This window comes from Letharia lupina (genome assembly GCF_014066315.1).
Source record: "Letharia lupina isolate WasteWater1 chromosome Unknown contig_12, whole genome shotgun sequence".
NCBI lineage: Eukaryota > Fungi > Ascomycota > Lecanoromycetes > Lecanorales > Parmeliaceae > Letharia > Letharia lupina.
In genome coordinates, this window is record NW_023502981.1 from 684,475 (window position 1) to 704,602 (window position 20,128).

The 20,128-nt window shown below is 49.8% G+C and overlaps 7 protein-coding genes across 7 annotated transcripts; 4 read left to right on the forward strand and 3 right to left on the reverse strand.

Moving 5' to 3' along the window:
• Nucleotides 1-450: 450 nt before the first annotated feature.
• On the forward strand, nucleotides 451-2,333 carry HO133_001233 (uncharacterized protein; the record flags this gene model as incomplete). The annotated part of the gene is made up of 3 exons (XM_037292163.1): nucleotides 451-701; nucleotides 756-973; nucleotides 1,030-2,333. 3 exons carry the CDS (start codon nucleotides 451-453, stop codon nucleotides 2,331-2,333), a joined length of 1,773 nt encoding a protein of 590 aa, XP_037151582.1.
• Nucleotides 2,334-3,221: 888 nt separating this feature from the next.
• HO133_001234 (uncharacterized protein) lies at nucleotides 3,222-8,374 on the forward strand (the record flags this gene model as incomplete). Its single annotated transcript, XM_037292164.1, has 3 exons — nucleotides 3,222-4,907; nucleotides 4,972-5,309; nucleotides 5,362-8,374. 3 exons carry the CDS (start codon nucleotides 3,222-3,224, stop codon nucleotides 8,372-8,374), a joined length of 5,037 nt encoding a protein of 1,678 aa, XP_037151583.1.
• A 514-nt stretch (nucleotides 8,375-8,888) lies between these two features.
• HO133_001235 (uncharacterized protein) lies at nucleotides 8,889-9,892 on the reverse strand (the record flags this gene model as incomplete). Its single annotated transcript, XM_037292165.1, has 4 exons — nucleotides 8,889-8,968; nucleotides 9,028-9,156; nucleotides 9,248-9,506; nucleotides 9,593-9,892. The coding sequence occupies 4 exons, from the start codon at nucleotides 9,890-9,892 to the stop codon at nucleotides 8,889-8,891; spliced, it is 768 nt and encodes a 255-aa protein (XP_037151584.1).
• An 842-nt stretch (nucleotides 9,893-10,734) lies between these two features.
• On the forward strand, nucleotides 10,735-12,493 carry HO133_001236 (uncharacterized protein; the record flags this gene model as incomplete). The annotated part of the gene is made up of 2 exons (XM_037292166.1): nucleotides 10,735-12,008; nucleotides 12,343-12,493. The coding sequence occupies 2 exons, from the start codon at nucleotides 10,735-10,737 to the stop codon at nucleotides 12,491-12,493; spliced, it is 1,425 nt and encodes a 474-aa protein (XP_037151585.1).
• A 337-nt stretch (nucleotides 12,494-12,830) lies between these two features.
• On the reverse strand, nucleotides 12,831-15,497 carry HO133_001237 (uncharacterized protein; the record flags this gene model as incomplete). Its single annotated transcript, XM_037292167.1, has 2 exons — nucleotides 12,831-13,926; nucleotides 14,023-15,497. 2 exons carry the CDS (start codon nucleotides 15,495-15,497, stop codon nucleotides 12,831-12,833), a joined length of 2,571 nt encoding a protein of 856 aa, XP_037151586.1.
• A 1,049-nt stretch (nucleotides 15,498-16,546) lies between these two features.
• HO133_001238 (uncharacterized protein) lies at nucleotides 16,547-18,287 on the reverse strand (the record flags this gene model as incomplete). Its single annotated transcript, XM_037292168.1, has 5 exons — nucleotides 16,547-16,891; nucleotides 16,945-17,365; nucleotides 17,419-17,505; nucleotides 17,558-17,956; nucleotides 18,013-18,287. The coding sequence occupies 5 exons, from the start codon at nucleotides 18,285-18,287 to the stop codon at nucleotides 16,547-16,549; spliced, it is 1,527 nt and encodes a 508-aa protein (XP_037151587.1).
• A 1,028-nt stretch (nucleotides 18,288-19,315) lies between these two features.
• HO133_001239 (uncharacterized protein) lies at nucleotides 19,316-19,887 on the forward strand (the record flags this gene model as incomplete). Its single annotated transcript, XM_037292169.1, has 2 exons — nucleotides 19,316-19,346; nucleotides 19,400-19,887. The coding sequence occupies 2 exons, from the start codon at nucleotides 19,316-19,318 to the stop codon at nucleotides 19,885-19,887; spliced, it is 519 nt and encodes a 172-aa protein (XP_037151588.1).
• Nucleotides 19,888-20,128: the final 241 nt, after the last annotated feature.

The window sequence follows — 20,128 nt, forward strand, 5'->3', positions numbered from 1 at the left end:
GTCGTCGTCGGTCTTTGACGACGTTAACATTCCTTTTTCTTGTCTTGCTTTGTTGTTTCTGCCAATTGGACATCGCCACTCCTTTCGGGTCCAGGCTTATTCACTCCTTTAGCTGCCGTTCTTTCAACACCACAACTTGTTCAACCAACACCACCACCTTTTCCGCCACTGCCCATTCCGACACAACGTCTTCACTCCTCTGCTCTGGTCCAGCATCTACTTATTGGCACCGTTGGTAGAACGACTTGCCGCCCCATCCTGCTGATCGCAGTCTTACGTTCATTCGAATCCCTCCTTGTCGAACGCGACTTTGACGGCCCAGCGCTTCTCACTTCTACGTTTCCAATACTGCCCCCTCTAACGGCCTCGTAATAAGGTACCTTGCTATTTTACAAGTCGCTGTGAACATTTGAACCTGCAAAGGAATCGCCTGCGACCTCTTCTTCAAAGATGTCGGCGTCAACACCCTCGCCAACTGTCTCTGCCACTGCTGGGGCTCCTATATCTCGCCGACCACCTCGCAAGAGCACTCTCACCCAACAACAAAAAAACCAGAAACGGCAAAGAGCGACACAAGAGCAACTCCTGACACTCGAAGATGAATTCATCAGAAACCCCACACCTACGGCCACCGTCCGGGAACGTATCGCGCAAGATATCAGCATGACCGAGAGGTCTGTCCAGATATGGTTTCAGAATAGGTTGGTGCCGGGCATGGTGTCACAGATTTACAGCAGCTGATGAACCTGGCATAGGCGTGCCAAGATAAAGTTGCTTGCGAAGAAGAGCATTGAAACGGGAGAGGACTGCGATGCAATCCCTGAATCAATGCGCACCTATCTTGCCAACCAAGCCATGGAGTCCGGCAAACCTCTCGCAAGAGAGTTTCTCGGCCGCTCCCCAAACCATATGAGTGCTTACGGCAGCGGTGGAATGCTTCTGAACCCCGACTCCGCCCAAGCCGGTAAAATCGGTACGCAGACCAGCCCTGCTCTCCATATCTATATGACCACCTAATAGCATTGATAGTCATCCATCACTTCACCTGCAAATCCTTAAGTATAGGTAGTTGGCGTCGTGTAGGGCAAAACGCCATGGATCTTGTCGTCTTTTATGCCCCGGACAAAGCCTGCCTTACATATTACATCAACAATGAAGGAGCCGGCTACAAGATCGAATACCCCTTTGCTTACATCAAGAACATAAGTCTTGAATATGGTGACCCCGCAGAAGAGGCAAGTGGGATGCCAACCCGACCTCGCGGACTCTTGGTGGAATTGAATAGGCCTCCTAACTTTTTCATGGACTCAGCTGGTACCGGAGGCTTTCACCAATGTGGGGACTTTACGGAAGAGCAGCAAGCTTCGTTGATTATGGTGCATCACCTGGGTGGCCATCCCAAAGTCCTCACTGGACAATTGGCCAAATTGGTTTCGTTGGACTCTTTCCAAAACAGACACTGTCCATACGATCTACATACGATGGCAGCATCTGCCCCCGTTTCACCTATGATGGCTCCTCCTCGCCCATCATCACAGCCGACGGCTCAAATGGCACATCCACACCTCGCTATGTTTCAGGAGAATGGTTTCGGTATGCCACCACCAGGGCCACGAGGTCACAAGCGTACTCGAAGTCGATCTGTGCCTGTTGCTGTTGACTTCTCGATGATGCCCCCGATGCCGTCTTTCCATATTCAACGTCCTTCAACCAACATGACCGATGCAACTCTCTACGCACCCATCCCTCAACACCAGCATGATCTTAGTCCTCTTGGGCCAAATCTACGGATCGACACCTCCGCAGGCTATGGTCTTGACTACCGTCAGTACCCTTTGTCCGCGGCTACAACCGGCTCGCCGTCCGAGTATGCAAGTCCATCGTACTACTCATCTAGTACACACATGGACTCCGTACCTGCTTCTAGTTTCAACCCGTCATACAGCCTCCCTTTCCTTTCGCCTATGCATAGCGAGCACCCGAGCACCATTAATCCTTCGGTATCACCTTTGTCAGCCTACAGTCATGGCGACCCTGTCATTGCCGATGGATCACCCCCTCTAGCCCACATGCACCGAAGTACATCTGCTGATTTTCTGTCCATCTCACAAGATCATCATTCGGCAATGTCTGACGATGGGTATTCGCTCAGTGAGATGTACTCGAAGCAGAATCTGAATTTGCAGATGCACTCGCCGGGCGCGAAGATGGATGATTCTGACTTCGGCATGCAAATGCAAGAAGAGTCATCTAGTGAGGAGCTTGACATGCACAATATGGTTTCATTCAGTCACATGGACCATTCAAGTCTGAGTCCTGAGAGAACCGGATGATTATTCATAATCCCAAGTCCGAGCGACTGCCTTCTACGTGTGGAATTTCAAAGATAGCGTCGGATGGATGGTCTGTTAGGGGAGTTTCCGAGGATATACCAGGGGCGGGTACATACAGAGGTTGGGTGCAGCGGGGAGCATTCTGTTCGGACAGAAGGCGGAATATCAAATTCATTACAGAGATTGTCAGCGCCTAATAAGCTGCACCTGGATCTTTATGCCGGCGTCTTGGTACTACTGGCTCTTGTCAAATGTTTACATTTATGACGGTCGCCTGTTATTTCGTCCGGCGCGGGACGGCGGAGATGCAGCACTGTCGTTGAATTTTGTCTATCATGTAAAATAGCTTTCTTCCTCTCAGATAGGGATACACTCCGTTTGGATATGTGCAATGCAAATTATGACCCTATTGAACCCACATTTGACCGATGGAACCGCTCGCTGAGAGCCTGAGAGCCTAGATTACAGGCAAACATCACATGCACTACGTGAAAGATATCCAATCGTAATGGCTGTCTCTTCCCTCTTGCTCGTGAGCCAAGTCAGTAGTCCCTGTAGACACTAGACAGCTCGGCCGAGGTGCCAAGACCGAAGCCGAATGTGGAGGCATACTTTGAAGACGACGCCAAAGTTTTCCCAACCTTCCGCTTAAATCCTTCTTCCAACACTCTCGACCATTCGCGAAGACACGATCAATCGCTTCGCCTAGCTGATCTGGCGCAGCCTACAGTTACTAACGTATCAATGACCTTGCTACAAAGACTTGCGACTCTCGGCAGACTTGGCGAATAACGCAGTGGTGCCCGCGGGGAACACCTATGACTATATGAATGGCAATCGAAATAGATTCTATCAGTAGACCATCGAGATAGCCGCCAATGAGGGACCATGGTCGCTGATGAGCATGATGGGGCTGGCGAAGGAGGTGATCGTTCTGAAGGAGATTTGGCCGTTTCACAAGAAACAAATGGGCAGCACCCCAGTCTCGCAGGCCAACCATCTCTACAGGCTCCTCCCTCGACTACCACTTTAACTCTCTTCCCGTCAAGTGCCTCACATTCCCTGACGATCTCATCTACCGACGCTGCCCACTTCACGGAGAAAGATAATGTGGCCGACGCTGATGGCACGGACGATGTACCAACCGCCGCAGGGAAGACAATTGGGGAAGGAAGCAAGCACCGGCGGAAATGCTCGGCAACTTCAAACTTGTCTGTAGACATCCACGCGACGAGCAGGCAAGACATAGTCCAAGAGCCGCCAAGGTCACTATTAAGTCCTGTCTCACCAGAAACGCCACTACAACCACATTCGCCGCTTTCCCCTTTGAGGTCACCTTCATTATCTCGGAGCCGGGACCGTGGGTTTTCTCTTCGCAGGGCGATTCCGGCGCGCAATATTCATGGACAGCCCGAGAGCAGCAGATCTGCTATGGAATTGAAACCAACGGCTGCATCAGCAGTCCAGCAGGCTTCTACTGGCAGTGATTTTGGCAAGAAGCCGGAGGCAACGATCACCATTTTACCAGACCTCGAGACAGGCGACGGCATGGAGACGCATCCCCAGTCCATCAAAAAGGCCCATGAATCACTGGATCTACCACATTACGAATCATGGATCAAAAGCAAAGCAGCTCATACCGGGCTGCTGTCAAAACTCCGGACCATAAAAGAGAGAGTTCGCAAGAAGATCCTTAAGATCCAAGAGATTCCTCCTTCCAAGGATGGACGACATATTGACGTCGATCCAACTCGGAGGGAGCCTCTTCTAGACGAACGCACTGGTCGGAGATACATGAATAACACTATCACGTCGAGCAGATATACGCTGTATAACTTCTTACCTCGTCAAATGTTTGCGCAATTTTCAAAGTTGGCGAATTTCTACTTTCTATGCGTTTCGATCCTGCAAATGATTCCTGGATTAAGCACCACAGGAACATATACGACCATCGTTCCCCTGGCATTTTTCGTTATTATCTCAATGGCAAAAGAAGGATATGATGATTTGAGGCGCTATAGGCTGGACAAGGCGGAGAATAGAAAGACTGCGATGGTTCTGCGTGGACACAAAGTCACTGCAACAAGTACAGACAACGTAGATCGCAGCACCGCGACACCTGATAAACGGGTTTATTGGGCAGAGACCAAGTGGGAAGACATAGGGATCGGCGACGTTGTCAAACTAGCGCGAGACGAAGCAGCTCCGGCAGATCTCACCGTATTACATACGAACGGGGCCGAGGAGGTGGCCTACGTGGAAACGATGGCGCTGGATGGAGAGACCAATTTAAAGAGCAAACAAGCGTTGCCGCAGTTAGCTAGGTGTTGCAGAACTGTAGAAGACATCGCCAGCTGCGAAGCTCACATCGTCGTCGAAGATCCAAATCTAGATCTCTACAACTTCGAGGGCAGAGTCACTGTTGGAGGCGAGACTCTTCCTTTGGCAAACAACGAGATCATCTATCGAGGGAGCGTTCTACGAAACACATCCGAGGCCATTGCCATCGTAGTTTACAGTGGCGAGGAGTGTAAGATTAGGATGAATGCCACGAAGAATCCTCGGATCAAGGCTGTGAGTACTAGGACTTCTCGTGATATATCCTTGAATGCGGCGCCTGCTGACATGCGTCGTTAAGCCTGCTCTTCAAACTGTGGTGAACAAGGTTGTTGTCATGCTTGTCGTTTTCGTGGTAGTTCTTGCGTTTTTCAATTCGGCGGCGTACCAAATCTGGCAGGAAACAACAGAAGAAAAGGCTTGGTACCTCACGAATGCCGGCGTTGGCTTCTTCCCTATTCTAGTGTCATTCATAATTCTCTTCAACACGATGATTCCACTTTCCTTGTATGTCAGCCTGGAAATTGTCAAGCTATTCCAAATGCTACTCATGAACGACGTCGACATGTATGATGAAGCCTCCAATACCCCAATGGAAGCGAGAACATCCACGATCAACGAGGAATTGGGTCAAGTCAAGTATATGGCCCATGAGAGACACTCTTTGAACAGTACTGACACGTTTCCCCAGTTACATCTTCTCCGATAAAACGGGTACCTTAACGAATAATTCGATGCGGTTTCGGAAAATGAGTATAGCCGGTACAGCTTGGCTTCATGATCCAGACGTACAAGAAGAAGCCATAAACGAGGCCACCCGCAAGCCAGCGCTTCAGAAAAGACACAGCAAAGGCAAGAAGCCTATCAGACGAGGTATCAATATATCGACGTCCGGCGAAACATCAGCGGCTCAAAGCATGTCTCCTACCTCCTGCGGGTCGGCTGTTGTCCACAACAGCTCGACAAGACCTCGCTGGAAGGCGTCTGCCAAGACCCCTACATCACAACCAGAGCTTGGCACAGCACAGTTATTGCAGTACATACAATATCGACCGTATACTCTATTCGCTTGGAAGGTCCGCTTTTTCCTGCTTTCAATAGCTTTGTGCCATACTTGTTATCCAGAGAGGAAGCGGGATGGCGAGATCGAGTATCAAGCCGCTTCGCCGGATGAGCAAGCTTTGGTACGAGCTGCTCAAGATCTTGGGTACATTATGATTGAAAGACAAAATTCAACAATCACTGTCAAAATGTTCCCTCAGGGCCCCGGCGAGGAGCCTACGTTCGAGGTATACCAAATACTTGATGTCATCGAATTCTCCAGCAACAGAAAGAGAATGTCTATAATCGTACGCATGCCCGATCATCGCATATGCGTTTTCTGCAAGGGAGCGGATTCGACTCTCATCCGCTTGCTGCGACTGTCTGGGCTCGCTCTTGCAAAGATGGTCGAGATCGAGCAACGTGTCAGCATGAGGCATAGCCTTGAGGCTCAGGAGGTTCTCAGACGTGCAAGCGAAGCGAAGAGCCGGAAGGACAGCATGACCCGAAAGAGCATGAGCATCCATCGTCCCAGCCTCGGTGGCATTACTCGCCCAAGCATGACCGCTAAACGTCTTCAGCCAATCCGTGATGAACTTGATGACTGGTTGAAGGATCGTGAGACTGACGTGGACGTGTCTGCTGTCGATAATGGCAGCATCTACTATTCTCCCCGACCTTCGGCGCACTACGGTCCGGCACAACGTCTCGCGAGTCTGGATGGTAGACCATCTTTTCGAGGAGATGATGCCGACGAGCTGGTAGAAGAGGCTTTGGTCGTCGATGACGGGGCAGTACTGGAACGGTGCTTTCAACATATCAACGACTTCGCCACAGAAGGTCTTAGGACTCTGCTATACGCCTACAGGTATATGGAAGAGGATGAATACGAATCTTGGAAGAAAATCTATCGTGATGCCTCGACAAGTCTTGTCAACCGTCCTGAGATGATCGAAAAGGCAGGAGCCCAGGTGGAGAGAGACCTCGAGCTGGCAGGAGCGACCGCGATTGAAGATAAACTACAAAAAGGCGTACCTGAAGCTATCGAAAAGCTCCGCCGGGCTAAAATCAAGCTCTGGATGCTGACTGGAGACAAGCGCGAGACTGCTGTGAACATAGGACACTCTTGCAGATTGATCAAAGACTACTCGTCCATCACAGTCCTTGATCACGAGACCGGCGAGGTAAGCCAACGCATTGCAGCTGCAACTGTCGACATCAGCAATGGCCACGTCGCCCATTCGGTTGTGGTAATAGACGGCCACACACTCTCTCAAATCAATTCCTCTGAATCGGTCTACAAATTGTTTATTTCCTTGGCTATCCTCGTCGACACGGTCATCTGCTGCCGCGCTTCCCCTTCCCAGAAGGCCTCCCTTGTCAGCTCCATCCGCCATAAAGTCAACAACGCCATCACGCTTGCGATCGGTGACGGCGCTAACGACATAGCCATGATCCAAGAAGCTCACGTCGGCATCGGCATCACAGGAAAAGAAGGTCTCCAAGCTGCTCGCACGTCTGACTACTCTATTGCACAATTCCGATTCCTCACTAAGTTGCTTCTTGTTCACGGTCGATGGAATTACATTCGTACATGCAAGTATACTCTCGGAACCTTCTGGAAGGAGATGCTGTTTTACCTTACACAAGCCTTGTATCAGCGCTATGCAGGCTACACAGGCACCTCTCTCTATGAGTCCTGGTCACTATCACTGTTCAACACGCTCTTCACTTCACTCCCCGTTATCTTCATGGGAATCTTTGAGCAGGATCTTTCTGCTTCTACCCTCATGGCGGTGCCCGAACTCTACCACTCTCTTGGCCATCATAATGGTGGGTTTAAGATCAAGATATACCTCGCCTGGGTCGCCATGGCAGCCTCGCAAGCCGTCATCGTTTTCTTCATCATGCTTGGCCTGTTCGGGCAAACGATGTTCACGACTGACAACGGGCTTTACGCTATGGGAGCGCTGACTTTCACGGCATGTATCTTAATTATTGCAACCAAGATGCAATTCTGGGAGTTGCATAACAAGACATATACCTCTGCCATTTCGATGTTTATTAGTGTCGGCGGCTGGTTCCTCTGGTTGATCATTCTCTCAACTACATACCACAACAATATCATCTATGATGTTAAGGAAGGTTTCCTAGAGAGATTCGGCAGAAACGTGCTTTGGTGGCTGACGCTTATACTGGTCTTGGCAGCATGCTGGGTCCTGGAGATTGGCGTAAAGGGAGCGCAGTGCTCGTGGCTTCCAAGTGATGCCGACTGTTTCCGAGAATTGGAGAAAGATCTCGCCATCAAGAAAAGATTTGAAGAAGCTGCTTCAATGGAGTCTACTCATAGCAGAGGTGTTCATCATGCAGATGCAAGTGGAGGTCTCCCACGTCAAAGGACGGCGGAAGAAGATCGCCAACGGGAGGGCGAAGTACAAGAAATGCTGGATCGCCCAAGACATTCAAGAGATACAAGTGGTGCTGAGCCCGAAGTTGAGACTGTTCGTACACTGAGGAGACGGCAGCACTCGGAGCCTGAAGTCAAAGCGCAGGAGTACAAGGTCTCATTCGCAGTGGAGGCGAAAGAAGATGCGAGAGACGAGGATGGTGATGATGATGTTAATGGAAAGGATAAGCTGCCAAGAAGAAGTGCTGATGTTTAGGAGCCATCGGAAAATGTTTTGGAAGTGTGAACAGGAACCTGGACATTATATAATGGAGCGGATACCCATGGACCATGATGACATATGGGCGTTGAAAGCGGTAGTTCTTGAATCATGGGAAACCTTTGGATATCGCTTCGCATTGCATATGCGGAGGTTTTGTAAAGGCAACATTTAGAGGAACTGTAGCAAGTGACTGTGCAATTACATAGTCATATAGACAAAAGCTACGAAGAGTTGGTAACTCTTCACATATGTTGCGCGGAGAAGAGAACTAGTCAAGCGAACAACGATACTATACATGAGCATTGCGACTTCTGGGCGGGCATGAGTGATAAGCCGGTAGCAGAATCTGCAATTACGAAAGTTGCTGATGTTGGAGAGCTTAGTATACCTAGTCTTGGTTCATGATTTGGACTCTACGAAATTCTGAAAGGATTTTTCGTTCCGAGTGGAGGTCATGATCTCAAATGCTTCGCTCCTCTATTTTTCCATTTCCCAGACCATGTCCTGTCTACTCCACGGCGCCCTTGGTGAACAGCGCCTCGTTCTCTTGTTGGGCCTTGATGAATGCTTCCTTGAAGAGGTTGGCATCTGGATAGCACTGGTCAGTAGCGCCCAAAAGCTCCGGGGAAAGGGAAGGCGGCACGTACTCTCGCTGTTGGCAAATCGAATAGCCAAAGTCTGGGGCTCAGGCTCCCCCTCACTGACATCGGCAGCTGCGTTCCAGACCCAACTTCGGTCACTGCCCACGTTGGGAGAGAGCTTCATGTCTGGCACGACTACAATCATAAATCAATCCATATCCCACAAAGCCCCTCGCTCTCCGCACCCCCACTTCCCCGTTATTCAGTAATGTAGGGTAGCACTCACCGTAGTGATTCGCACAGACTTTCAGAGTCTTATCCCGCCTCATAACCAGTCTGGTCTTCTTGTTCTCCCTATGCTTCAGCAACCTCACGTCCCCCGTTCCACGCTCTTTCCACTCCCGACTCTCACGATCGAACTTGAACAGCTTGGCGCGCATCTTGAATGTCTGCTCCTCAGCCTCCTCATTCGTCTTGGTCTCTACCTTTTCGGTCAAGTGCACGACAGGCTCGAAGTGGACATCTGGGGAGTCGGGGGCGTCGTCCTATACAACACAAACCCACCTAATCAGCTTCCTGCGTAGTGGACAAGATAGGAATTTGGGCAGGGCAAACGTAAGAGCAGGCTTACCTCCCCACCCTCATCCGCCTCAGCAGCCTCCGCATCTTTCTTGGCTTTGGAACTTCCACTCCTGTCCTCAGTCTCGCCGTCCGGCTCCTCTTTCTTCTCCTTCTTGGCCCCGCCACCGAACATACTGAATACGCTGTCCTTGACTCCGGCGGCAGCAGTGGTAGCTGATCCAGCGGCGTTAGAAGCCATCTCGGTGTAGCTAGTAGCAGCAGGAGCGGAGTCTTTTTGGGTTTCTTCTGTTTTGGCGGGCGAGGTGGTGGATGCCTCAGTGGAGCTTGGGTCCGGGTTGATTTCTGACATGTTGGTGGTAGCGAGATAGCTGATATGTGAAAGCTCGTGTAGGGACGATAGGGAGGAGAGGAGGAAAGGAGTTGTCGTGTATAGTGAAGAAAAGAAATGTGGGGAGCTGTTGTGCAGATGTTCATAGTCGGGCTAGCGCCAAGCTTTTTGTTGTTCCGTCTGCTCGTCACGTCCGACAACAAAATATGCTTACCTTGTCCTTCGTCCATATTGAAAATGCCTTGCATCACTCCACAAGGCCAGGGGATCATCACTGATATATATATCCCTGCTTCTAGACACTTCAGCAAACAACTGTCTCTCGCATTATTTGTCGTCGAGTGGACCTATAGGATTTTGGTTATTGAGAGCTCCCAACTCCAACAGGGCGATATCCCTGAAATAGGCTCAAATCAGGTATATCATTTGGTGATTTGGAAGGCATTTACTATGCTGTTCAAGAAGCAATGGTGCTCTCTGTCCGCTTTTCTTGCTTGTATAGCAGGTCTTACAAGTCTTTCGCCGAGACACTAATCACCTAAGTCTATCCAATAAATATACAAAAGATGTCTTGGTCTCTTTGCGTGCTTGAATATCTCAACTTTACATTACTGTTCCGGAAAGCTCTACTTCTGATTGCCCGCTACTTATATGGCAACTATCTCTACGTGACCGCAACCATTAGCACCTCCGACATTGAGATGAGAAGCAAACACAATCACGCTACATCTACGACGAAGATCTCTTGCTCACTCACTGTCATGTTTCTCCTTTCGGGTTAAAGACCAGCAAGCTGTAAATCGAAACCTCTCTATCAAAATCGCGTCTCTCGACTCGACTTCGAAGACTACTTGTCTACCATTATGGCCCAACCATACACCGAGACTCAGAACCAGTCTCCAGGCCCCACCGATGAAGAGATTCGTACAGCTGTCAAATCATTACGCCATGCTCATCCGGACATGGGGAAAAAGAAACTACTCGCTCTACTGAATGTTGACAATGACTGGAAGATTACCAGCAAAGACTTCCGGCAGCACATCAAGACCATCGAAACTGAAGAAAAGCACTCGAACGAAGACCCGGTTGCAGCTATCGAAGCGGAAAAAGAACGGTCTGGCGGGTTTGCATCTTCAGAAGAAGCAGCAGCGATCCGTGCTGTCGTATCAACAATCAAACAAATAGAAGCCACTGTCACGAAGTTGGAGGCAGCTATACTCGCGGCCAAAAAAGCACCTACAGTCGCGATTTTCAAAGGCGCTCTGTTACAACAGCAACAAAATGACACGGAAGATCTCAAAGGGCAGCTTCGAGCCCTACGAACAGCAGCCATACCACGCGTGATAAAGGAGTACATAACCCAACTCAACGCCGACGAAGGGTGGGCCACCGACTCTTGGGCCTTCGAAATCCTTCGCAACGTCATGGCTGTTTGCAAGACGTCGCTTAATTCGTTCCGCGGGCCGCTTATCATCACCCTCCCTCCTTCCGCAGCCGCAGCGCAGCGTCTGGCAAAGCAACACAATCTCTCTGTTCGAGGCTGGTCGACTCACCTCGGCACCACAGACGCAATGTGGTGTGACCCAGAAGTCGACAGCCAGGAACTTCATTCCATTCCCGTTCCCTCTCGCAGCGACGTTCCACGCTTTCCAAATGTCGCCAAAAAAGACACACGTGGGCAGCAGCTCACTTATCTGCTGGTCCTACTGGCTACATTCACAATCGAGTGGCCAGAGGTAGCAAAGGTGTTCAATAAAATCTGGTGTCAACCGGACATAAGGGCGGTTTTTTCCGTGAAAAGAAGATTTGTTGGAGCCAGCCCTTACGATGAGATCTGTGAGGAGGAGTTGAGGAAGATGTGGGAAGAGCAGACGATGTACGGCCAGGATCTGAAGGCAATGAGGCTGGCGATGGAGAGCATCGATTGTGAGAAGCAAGTTAAGATAGTGTTCATTGACGAGAATGGAGAAGCGCATGCGTTGCCAGGGAGTCCCATGCTGACAATAGAGTCGCGAGCGGAGGATGCAGGGGTGGTACTGGTGAAGCGTGAGGTTGCACCTGTGCAGCCTCAAACATGGGCAAGCATTCGTGCTCTGATCGCATCTTCACAAAGCCTTAGGGACGCGATCGAGAAATTGTAACCTAGATTGATGATTGCAGTGCAGCATGACTGCGGATTGCGGTTCTATGCAACGGGTTTAGTGTCTCCTATGGAGGTGGCAGAGAATAGCATAGGCCTACCACTTGAGATTCGCCCTGTTTCCTTCTACATCTACTGTATAATTGTTATCAAGGGTTACTTCACTAAATGCCATTGACTGTACCCTTCGTATTTCCCGTACAGTAAATGTATCCGCAAGATGCTACGCAGGGGAAATTGAAGCTCCCGATCCAATGCTTGATCCCATCTCCTCTGTCCTACATTGTGACGTAGTTGGGATCTAGTTTTATGGTATGATTGTTGATCTAAGGATTGAGTTGGTAGACAAGGCAAAGATGTACACTTTCGACCTGAGCATGCTGAGAAGATCAAGGACCGGAGGTTACGATGCGGCAGAAAACGAGACAGCAGAGGTCGTTACGTCAAAAGAAGGCAAAGGACTGAGGATCTTGGGGACCTAAAAACTCAGGCATGGAAAGGGAACAGGCATATGCATACACATTCTCGGAAATTCCCACAGGAGGAACTGGATGTTTGTCCGAGAAGCCCCCACATTGTAATACGTATTAAAACTGTCTCAAACGTATGAGGTAGATTCGTTGTTGAGGTACAGCATAGAGCATGTTTCGGAATTGCAACACGGGCACCGGACCGACACCAGAGCACCCTCGCTGCATATCTTGAGGCATCACCTATACCCCTTTCATAAGCCCTAAACACCCGATCTCTCTAGAGATTGTCACAGAGACAGAACATCCCAACGCCTTGAACCATCCCAACACCAATCGCTAGTCTAGCTCACAGTTCATCACGACGAACGAATATCTTGCCACCACGAGATGGTCCCTTGCCCTCGCCCTTCACTTTTATTGTCTTCTTGGGCACGCCTCCGATTTTCCACAATATCAGGAGCGCCTTTTTCTGCGTCTCTCGGAGGTGTCTTTGACTGAAGACTGCGAGACCGCGAAGTGCTCTCACATTCGATCTTGTAGCTGTTTGAGCTAATATACGTGACTGTCGAGAGATCACCGCGGTCTTGTTGCGGGCGTAGACTGCTAGATCTTTGGTGATGTTCTCCGCATGCTTTTCGATTGCATAAGAAGCAGCCGCGTGGCTATCATGCAGGGTACCTGAAATGCTTCTGATTACGCCCTTTGTATGCGCTACCAAAAGCTCTTTCGTCTTTGCCGCAGCCTCAAAATGAGAGTGCAGCATAGCCTTCTCGGCTTCTCTCTGAGCAGAAATCTTGGCTCTCTGCTGCTGTAATGACTTACAAAGCCCTGTCTTAGTGTGGTCGTAGAAGATGCTCAGACTTGTCTGGATCGAATTCAAATCTCCACGAATCGACTCCGTCAGAACGCGGGATCCCTTCTTCCACCCTGCAACTTTGAACCATGACGACCCAAAGTCCACTTCAAAGTTTTCTTTGATCTTTGGCTTGGATTCAGTCCATACTGTGACATTGAGCACGCCGTAGGAATCTTCGCGAGGAATCTGCAGCGCGTATACCCCATCGAACAACGGTGAAACCTGGTGCTCCAAAGTCTTGTCGCCCCGTGTGATCTTGATCAATAGCTTCGGAGTCTTTTTCATCTTACTGAACCAATGGGGTGGTCGAAGTACTATATGACAGTCGCCGAGGAAATGAACCTTGAACTGCTCCGATTGATTCGGCGCCAAAGCATACGCATCTAGTAGAAATGAAGCAATATCTACGTCAGTCGACAAACTCCTGACAGGTGACACTCGAGTCGGAGTAGATGATGCCAAACTTGCAGTCAGAGCGGACAAGCTTTGCAAGGAAAGCGGTGCTGCGGTGGCCATTGTTGAAGTTGAGACACCCAAGGCAGAAGTTGAGGCAACACTCATAGGGAACACTCTGCTGTTCGAGACCCTGGATGCTCCCAAAATTCCAGTGAGACCAAAACCAACGACCACCATACCAAGTACAGACATTAGCATGACTACAAATCCAGCCATGTACTCATACCGGTTTAGACCTTTCAACCCATCTTTTCGAATATCGGTGACAAATGCATCATAGATCTCTTGGAACGAGAGGCGGTCGTGCGAGGTTCCTCTGGACTTCGCGACCTTCGAAGGCACGCAGCCTTTGGAGGATCCGCGAGCAGCATCCAGACAAGCGAGGTTTCTATTCATCTGGCCTGCATCGATACTCAGGAATGTCGCAAGATCAATCGGCAGGCGTTGGACGGTCTGAGTACGATTCAGGCCCATAGGTTCAAGAGACTCCAAATGAATGTGTGGAGTCAGATAATCCAACGTGATAGCGTCTGCATGACAGTCCCAGTGCGAGGCCGCTGTGATGACGATTGTTTGTACCGCATGACGGCTCATGAAAGATCGAGCAATGCGGCGAGTCTGCTTTACAGCAACGCTATCCCTTTCGGACGAACAAAATACCGCTATGTCAGGAGTCCTCCAATCATTCGAAATGACGAATTTCGAAACAGACCAAGAGGAAACCACTTGACTTCCGTCAGACAATTGCATTTGAATGGTGTCGTTCCCACCTTCGTTTCTTGCGAAAGAAGCGAAGCTGCACTCGTCAACGCTCATCTCAAGACCTGACGAGTCGATAAGGACGACTTCTGGAGAAGCTTCCTCCCCGAATGCAGAGATTGGAACAACATTAAATCTGGAAGGTCGAGGCTTTTCGAAGTTTGGGGAAGAGCTGTTGTTCAGCGAAGCTGCCAAGGCCGTAGCAATTTTCTGTACAATGATATCTCTCACGGAGGAGTCCCCCACGTATAGGATCTTATACGGCCTGCCCCGAAGTTGAAGACCATGGCTCGCCATCGTCTGCCTAACGGTGACGGCCACCTTTCCAGAGCGGCGCTCTAGCATGTTGAGATAGAAATTGCTGACAGTAGCATTCTGGCCGTCTATTATCTTTAACGTGTGTGATACCTCGACGGGCCTCGAGAAATTCAAATTGGTAACGCTCGGCTCGACGAATTCGATAGCCTCGTGTTGATCGTGCAGCTTGTTCAGAGGGACTTGATCGGTCGTAGCCTGCAGATCTGGTTCTCGTCCAGAGGAAGGAGGGTTGGACTCCGAGTGGATCTCTTGGCCGCTGCAGTATTCGGAGCCCTGGCTGTGAGAGGTCTGACCTCCTGAATCACCTGATCTGCCCTGTAGCTGATGAATGTCTGGTTGGTCGAATTCATGCCCATCACTCGAGGTGATGGATTCGGTCATTGCATCTTGGTCTTCATCATCGGTTGTCGCAATACTTCTATCGTCTACAAAGTCGTAGGAGCTGTCTCCGAGAGAGCTCGATGTATCGTCACATGAATTGTCGTCATGCTGGGAAGTCATGGTGACGAGCTGAGACTGGGACAGCCAGCTGGCAGGCGTACCATGTACGAATATTGTAGGGAATTTGAGGGTGACTGAAGATTCGATGTGGGGATGAGGCTTGTCTTCCTCAATCCGCTGCATGGGGTCAGCGAGACCATGCGAGACAGCAAGGAAGTATGATAGGTGTTTTGGAAGGTGTGGTAGGTGATATAGGTGGATGTCATAGGAAGAGGGAATATGAGTCCAATTTTTTCGAGGATAGGCAAATGGTACTTACCCAAAGTATGGAAGACAGGCTTCGGTGTTAACAGCCAAGGCAGCCTTATGACTCTTAAGCTCTCTGGGGCGATCACGGGGACTGGACCTGCAGGTACGCCGATGATAGGGAGAGCACGAGTGAAGGGATACTGTAATACAGCTGGACGAGAGGTGGAGGCGAGGCAATGGATGCTGACCATCAAGTAACTTGTTTGGCGGAGTTGGTTGATGGGATTCGTGTTACGATGATGATGATGGAGGAGGGGTTGGATCAGCAGATGCCCTTGCTGCCTTCCTCAAACAACCCCGCACTAGTGGGGATAAGAAGCCTCTTATCGTAGGCAGTAGAGTACATGTAAGGTACATGTACTTTCATCTCCAAAACTACTCTATGCTGTGCTGTGAACTTGATACTACTATTGAAACAGCTATCTCGATTTTGAGGATGCCATTCGCCATTCTATTATCCCTTGAGCTGGCCAGTCCCCTGTCTTGGCCGCTAGATAGCCAGCTCGAAAGGATGCCTGTTCCCCCTGGATACCTACTGACCACCACTACTTCGAGCTCTGGAAACTTTGAAAACACCCTCAGAAATTACTTGGACTGTCATATTCGAAAAAAATCAAATAACAGTATTGAGTGGGTTCTGTAAACATAGAGACTGGTATAGAATCAATACATACCAACCATTATGGTCACATCTTGGGAGAAGCTCATCTTTTCGTTGCGACATGCTGAAATGGTATGCTGTACAGGGAGCTCAGTGAAGCCTCCCTGGCTCCCCCCCCCCAGCTGATTATTGGACTACACCCCTTGGAGGTAAGCACGAGCGCCGAGTAACGCCTCCCGATGCAGAATGTAATGGCAAAAACGCTGATTGAGAATGCCCTGGTATAGATGGAGATGGTCTGGAGCCAAAGCCAGGCCTCGTTCTAAGCAGATGCCCACCCCCCTGCTACATTTACCCATTCATCCAGACAACTTCCCTGCTTCCCCTCGACGTCGACGATGTCAGTATCGCACTTGCACCTGCATCCCACTCCATTCTCTTTTACCGGATCCCACGTCTCCCAGTACTCGTCTTCTTCTTTCCTCTTCTTTTCATCCTTGGTGGTCACCTCGAGGAATGGAGGTCTAGCGAGCTGCCGGTTGCCAGGGGCATTTGCTGGGCAATGTTGTATTGTTGTGTGCCGGTATCCAATGTCTCGGAAGTAATGTATATTCTGGGGAGCCAGTAGAGCGCCGGCTGCGAGGGAATGAATCGGTGCATCCCCCCACTGATAATTGGGTCAGTGGAATCATTCTTACATCAAGTGGCATCACAACCTACCCTTTCCATCCAGAAACCTCCACTTCGATCCATCATGTCGAAGAAATCATTGTATTCCTTGCTTCTGAACCAGTCTAACCTCGCTATCTCAAAGTTGCTCCAGAAATGGCACATGTTGTACGTCTCCCCCTCCATAGCTTCTGGGTCGACATCTGGCACTCCTCCTTGTCCGGGCTCAGAGCTGAGTATTTCTTCGGGCAACGGTTTCTTATATTTGGGGTTGTCTTCAGGCAATGAAATATCCTCCGCCGCGGACCCAGGCTCTGCGAACATCTCCCACAGTCCCTGGGACGTCAAATTGTTGACGCGCTTATACGCCGATGCGTACCGGAAGATGTTTGGAACAGTCTCTTTCAGTTCTTTGACCGCAATGGTAAAGCCGTAGGTCTTGTTCGCACGTTCCATGTGTATGAATGGGTCGCTAAAACCTGTTAGCACTTACCAACGTTCGTCAACTTCAGCCGAACGACTCACTATGTAATATCGCAAAAGTACTTGATTTCTGGCTCAATTCGCCAGTACCAGTCGTACTTTTGTAGGAGCTCATGCTTGTAGAAAAAGCTAGAGAACGGGTAAGCGGGGTGAAAGGGTACGAGCACCATTCAATACAAACCCTGAATAGAACCTGCACATGTGATGATAGCTCTCCATGCCACCATACATGATGGCGGCATCTCCTTGCTTCCTGATCCCTTCTCTTGCCGTATCAATATTCACCCAGTCTGGATACCCCCACATAGTCGGATCTATCTTCCCAAACTCGACAGGAGCACTTGTGTGGTTCAGGATTGTCTCCTTGAATGTAGTGTTGAAGTCTCCGTCGTTGAGAAACACATAGGGGTAATGGAACCACCGATTGAAATGTCTCTCCATTGACTTTATTGATTGGACCACACCTTCCAACTCCTGATTCCTCGCCAGAATCACTAATACTGCGTTGGCTCGTGGTCCGTTTGTCTGAGGCTCGAGGCAGCCGGTAACAAACACTTTGTCGTACTGCTCACTTATCTTCCTGCGTTAAGGTTAGTCTTTCCATTGAAGCCTGTAGACAGACAACCTGAGGCCTACCGAATAGCTGGTGGAGCCCCAGCGGGCATCATCAGTCCCCCAGGCGAAGAGGGATGCCGAACGATGAGGACAACTATTAGGATTATAACGATACAGGGAAATAGTAATACAGCGCCCAGCGGAACAGAAATCTTTGAGTTGCCTTTCAGCCGTATGCGTCTTTTGAAGAAGGATAATCTAGGTGCGAATCGGTCTTTCTCATTGCTCAGATCTTCGAGGGATGGTAGGGCCGGAGTGGAAGGTATCCGCTTGATGAGGCTTCTGACAAACCCCATGGCTGCGACAACCCCTCCGCGGCTTGCTCTGAGGCTTCAGGCGAGAAAAAGAGCGAACCCCCAGAACAGCCAGTCACCGGGTGATTGAAATTAATTAGCGCAGGAAGGTGTTTCGGTCCGTGTTGAGGTACATAGAAGCGAAGACGTCCCTGGAAAAAGGATTGGACTGCCAAAGGTACTGTACGAAAAGGGTAACGAGCGGCTGGGGGTTATGTCCCACGTTTGGCTGAGATGGTGGTCGAAAAGCCAGTCAGGCTCGGGAATGTCGCTTGGTGCTTCGTAATATCGTCATGTGTTGTGCAAACACTTTTCGACAGGTAGTCATTCCTTGAAGAGACGTTGTTTGGGGAGGCAATGTGATAGGAGGTTGGATATCAATCTCACGGAGGGTCCGCCGCCACTTCAACGGCCGGGTGTCGTCTGGCACGAGGACAAGAAGTATTTCCAGCAGGAGACTGAAGCACAACAAGAGAGTCTGTCGAAGATGCCACAGTTTACGTGCAAGGGAGAGAGTGAACACTTCAATCAATAATACCACGCGAATAGAGGTCTTCCAGTCCGTCGGGAGAAGCTTTTCCACCTTATCTGTTAGGGTTAGTTTGCCAAGGACTGGGTCTTGGCGGGGCAAATTTGTCAACGCCACGGCTGCCGATACCGAGATCGACAATGAAGTGATCAAAGCATCTTTACGCGGCAACAAGCCTTCGCGGGTTCAACTATCTATTTACACAGGCATCGAAAGTTGATGCCGTAGGGGTGATGATAATTCTGGTCAGCCTGCTCCCATGTGGTCTGGAATGCGTGGCTCCAAAGTACTGATATAGACGTACCATCCATCAAACCCTACCCCATAGAACGTTATGCGCGTTATTTGAGAGCATTGATCGAGTTTGAGAGCCGTTAATCTCTACCAACAACGCCACTTGAGCATAATTTTCTTTGCTGTACACTGTTTAGTGTTGTTCGATGATTCTGCGCTCGTCCTCTGTCTGGTCTCAATACCAATCATATCACATCAGTCTTCTACGATGAGCTTCAATGCAAAGAACCTTAGCTACGGTACATGTCGTGTCTCCTGATTTGGGTCCAAAGGTTGTCTAATTGAGACGTAGCATCGAATGAGCCAGCATTCCTTCGCAAGCTCAGGGGCGACTATGGGGACCGTGACTCATCTCGCCACGAGCGGCCAGTAGCCAGGCCAAGAAAACAGGTACAGGAAGGAGAGGACGACGATCAGCCTACCTACGTTGTGGAGGACAGCCAGGACACTTTGTCGAAAGCCGAGTATGAAGCCTTGGTAGCCGCCGACACCGCCAACAAGGACGAGAATAATGTGCCTTTATCTGCAAAAGCCGGCCATGTTATTGAGGAAGCTGAACCTAGAAAAGGTGAGGTCGCTGGAGAAGCGGCTCCAGTGAAGCAGGCAGTCGCAGGTATTGGAGGTTCAACTAAGCGGAGGCTGGCGAAGGTTGTTGGCGATGAAGGAGAAGACAAAGCAGCCTCCGAAGACTGTGTTCCTGGAAAGAACAGTAAAACATCTAGAGTTAAGAAAGGGAAGAAGATGAAGTTGTCATTTGATGATGAAGGTACAGAGCCTTAACATGGAGAACGTTTGCCCCTTTTCCGTGACTTTGAATACATCCCGAAATCACAACAGCGCCATTGAAAAATCTTCGTGGCAAAATATGCAATAGCCAAGTGTAATGTTGAAGTGTATGCGATAGAGATGTGATTCAATGTTTCTAGAGATCCATATAGCTACGGTAGATGTGTGACGACTCCTTTCACCATTGCCAGAGGTCTTGGCGTTCTCGGAATGCCAAGCAAAACCATTGAAAATC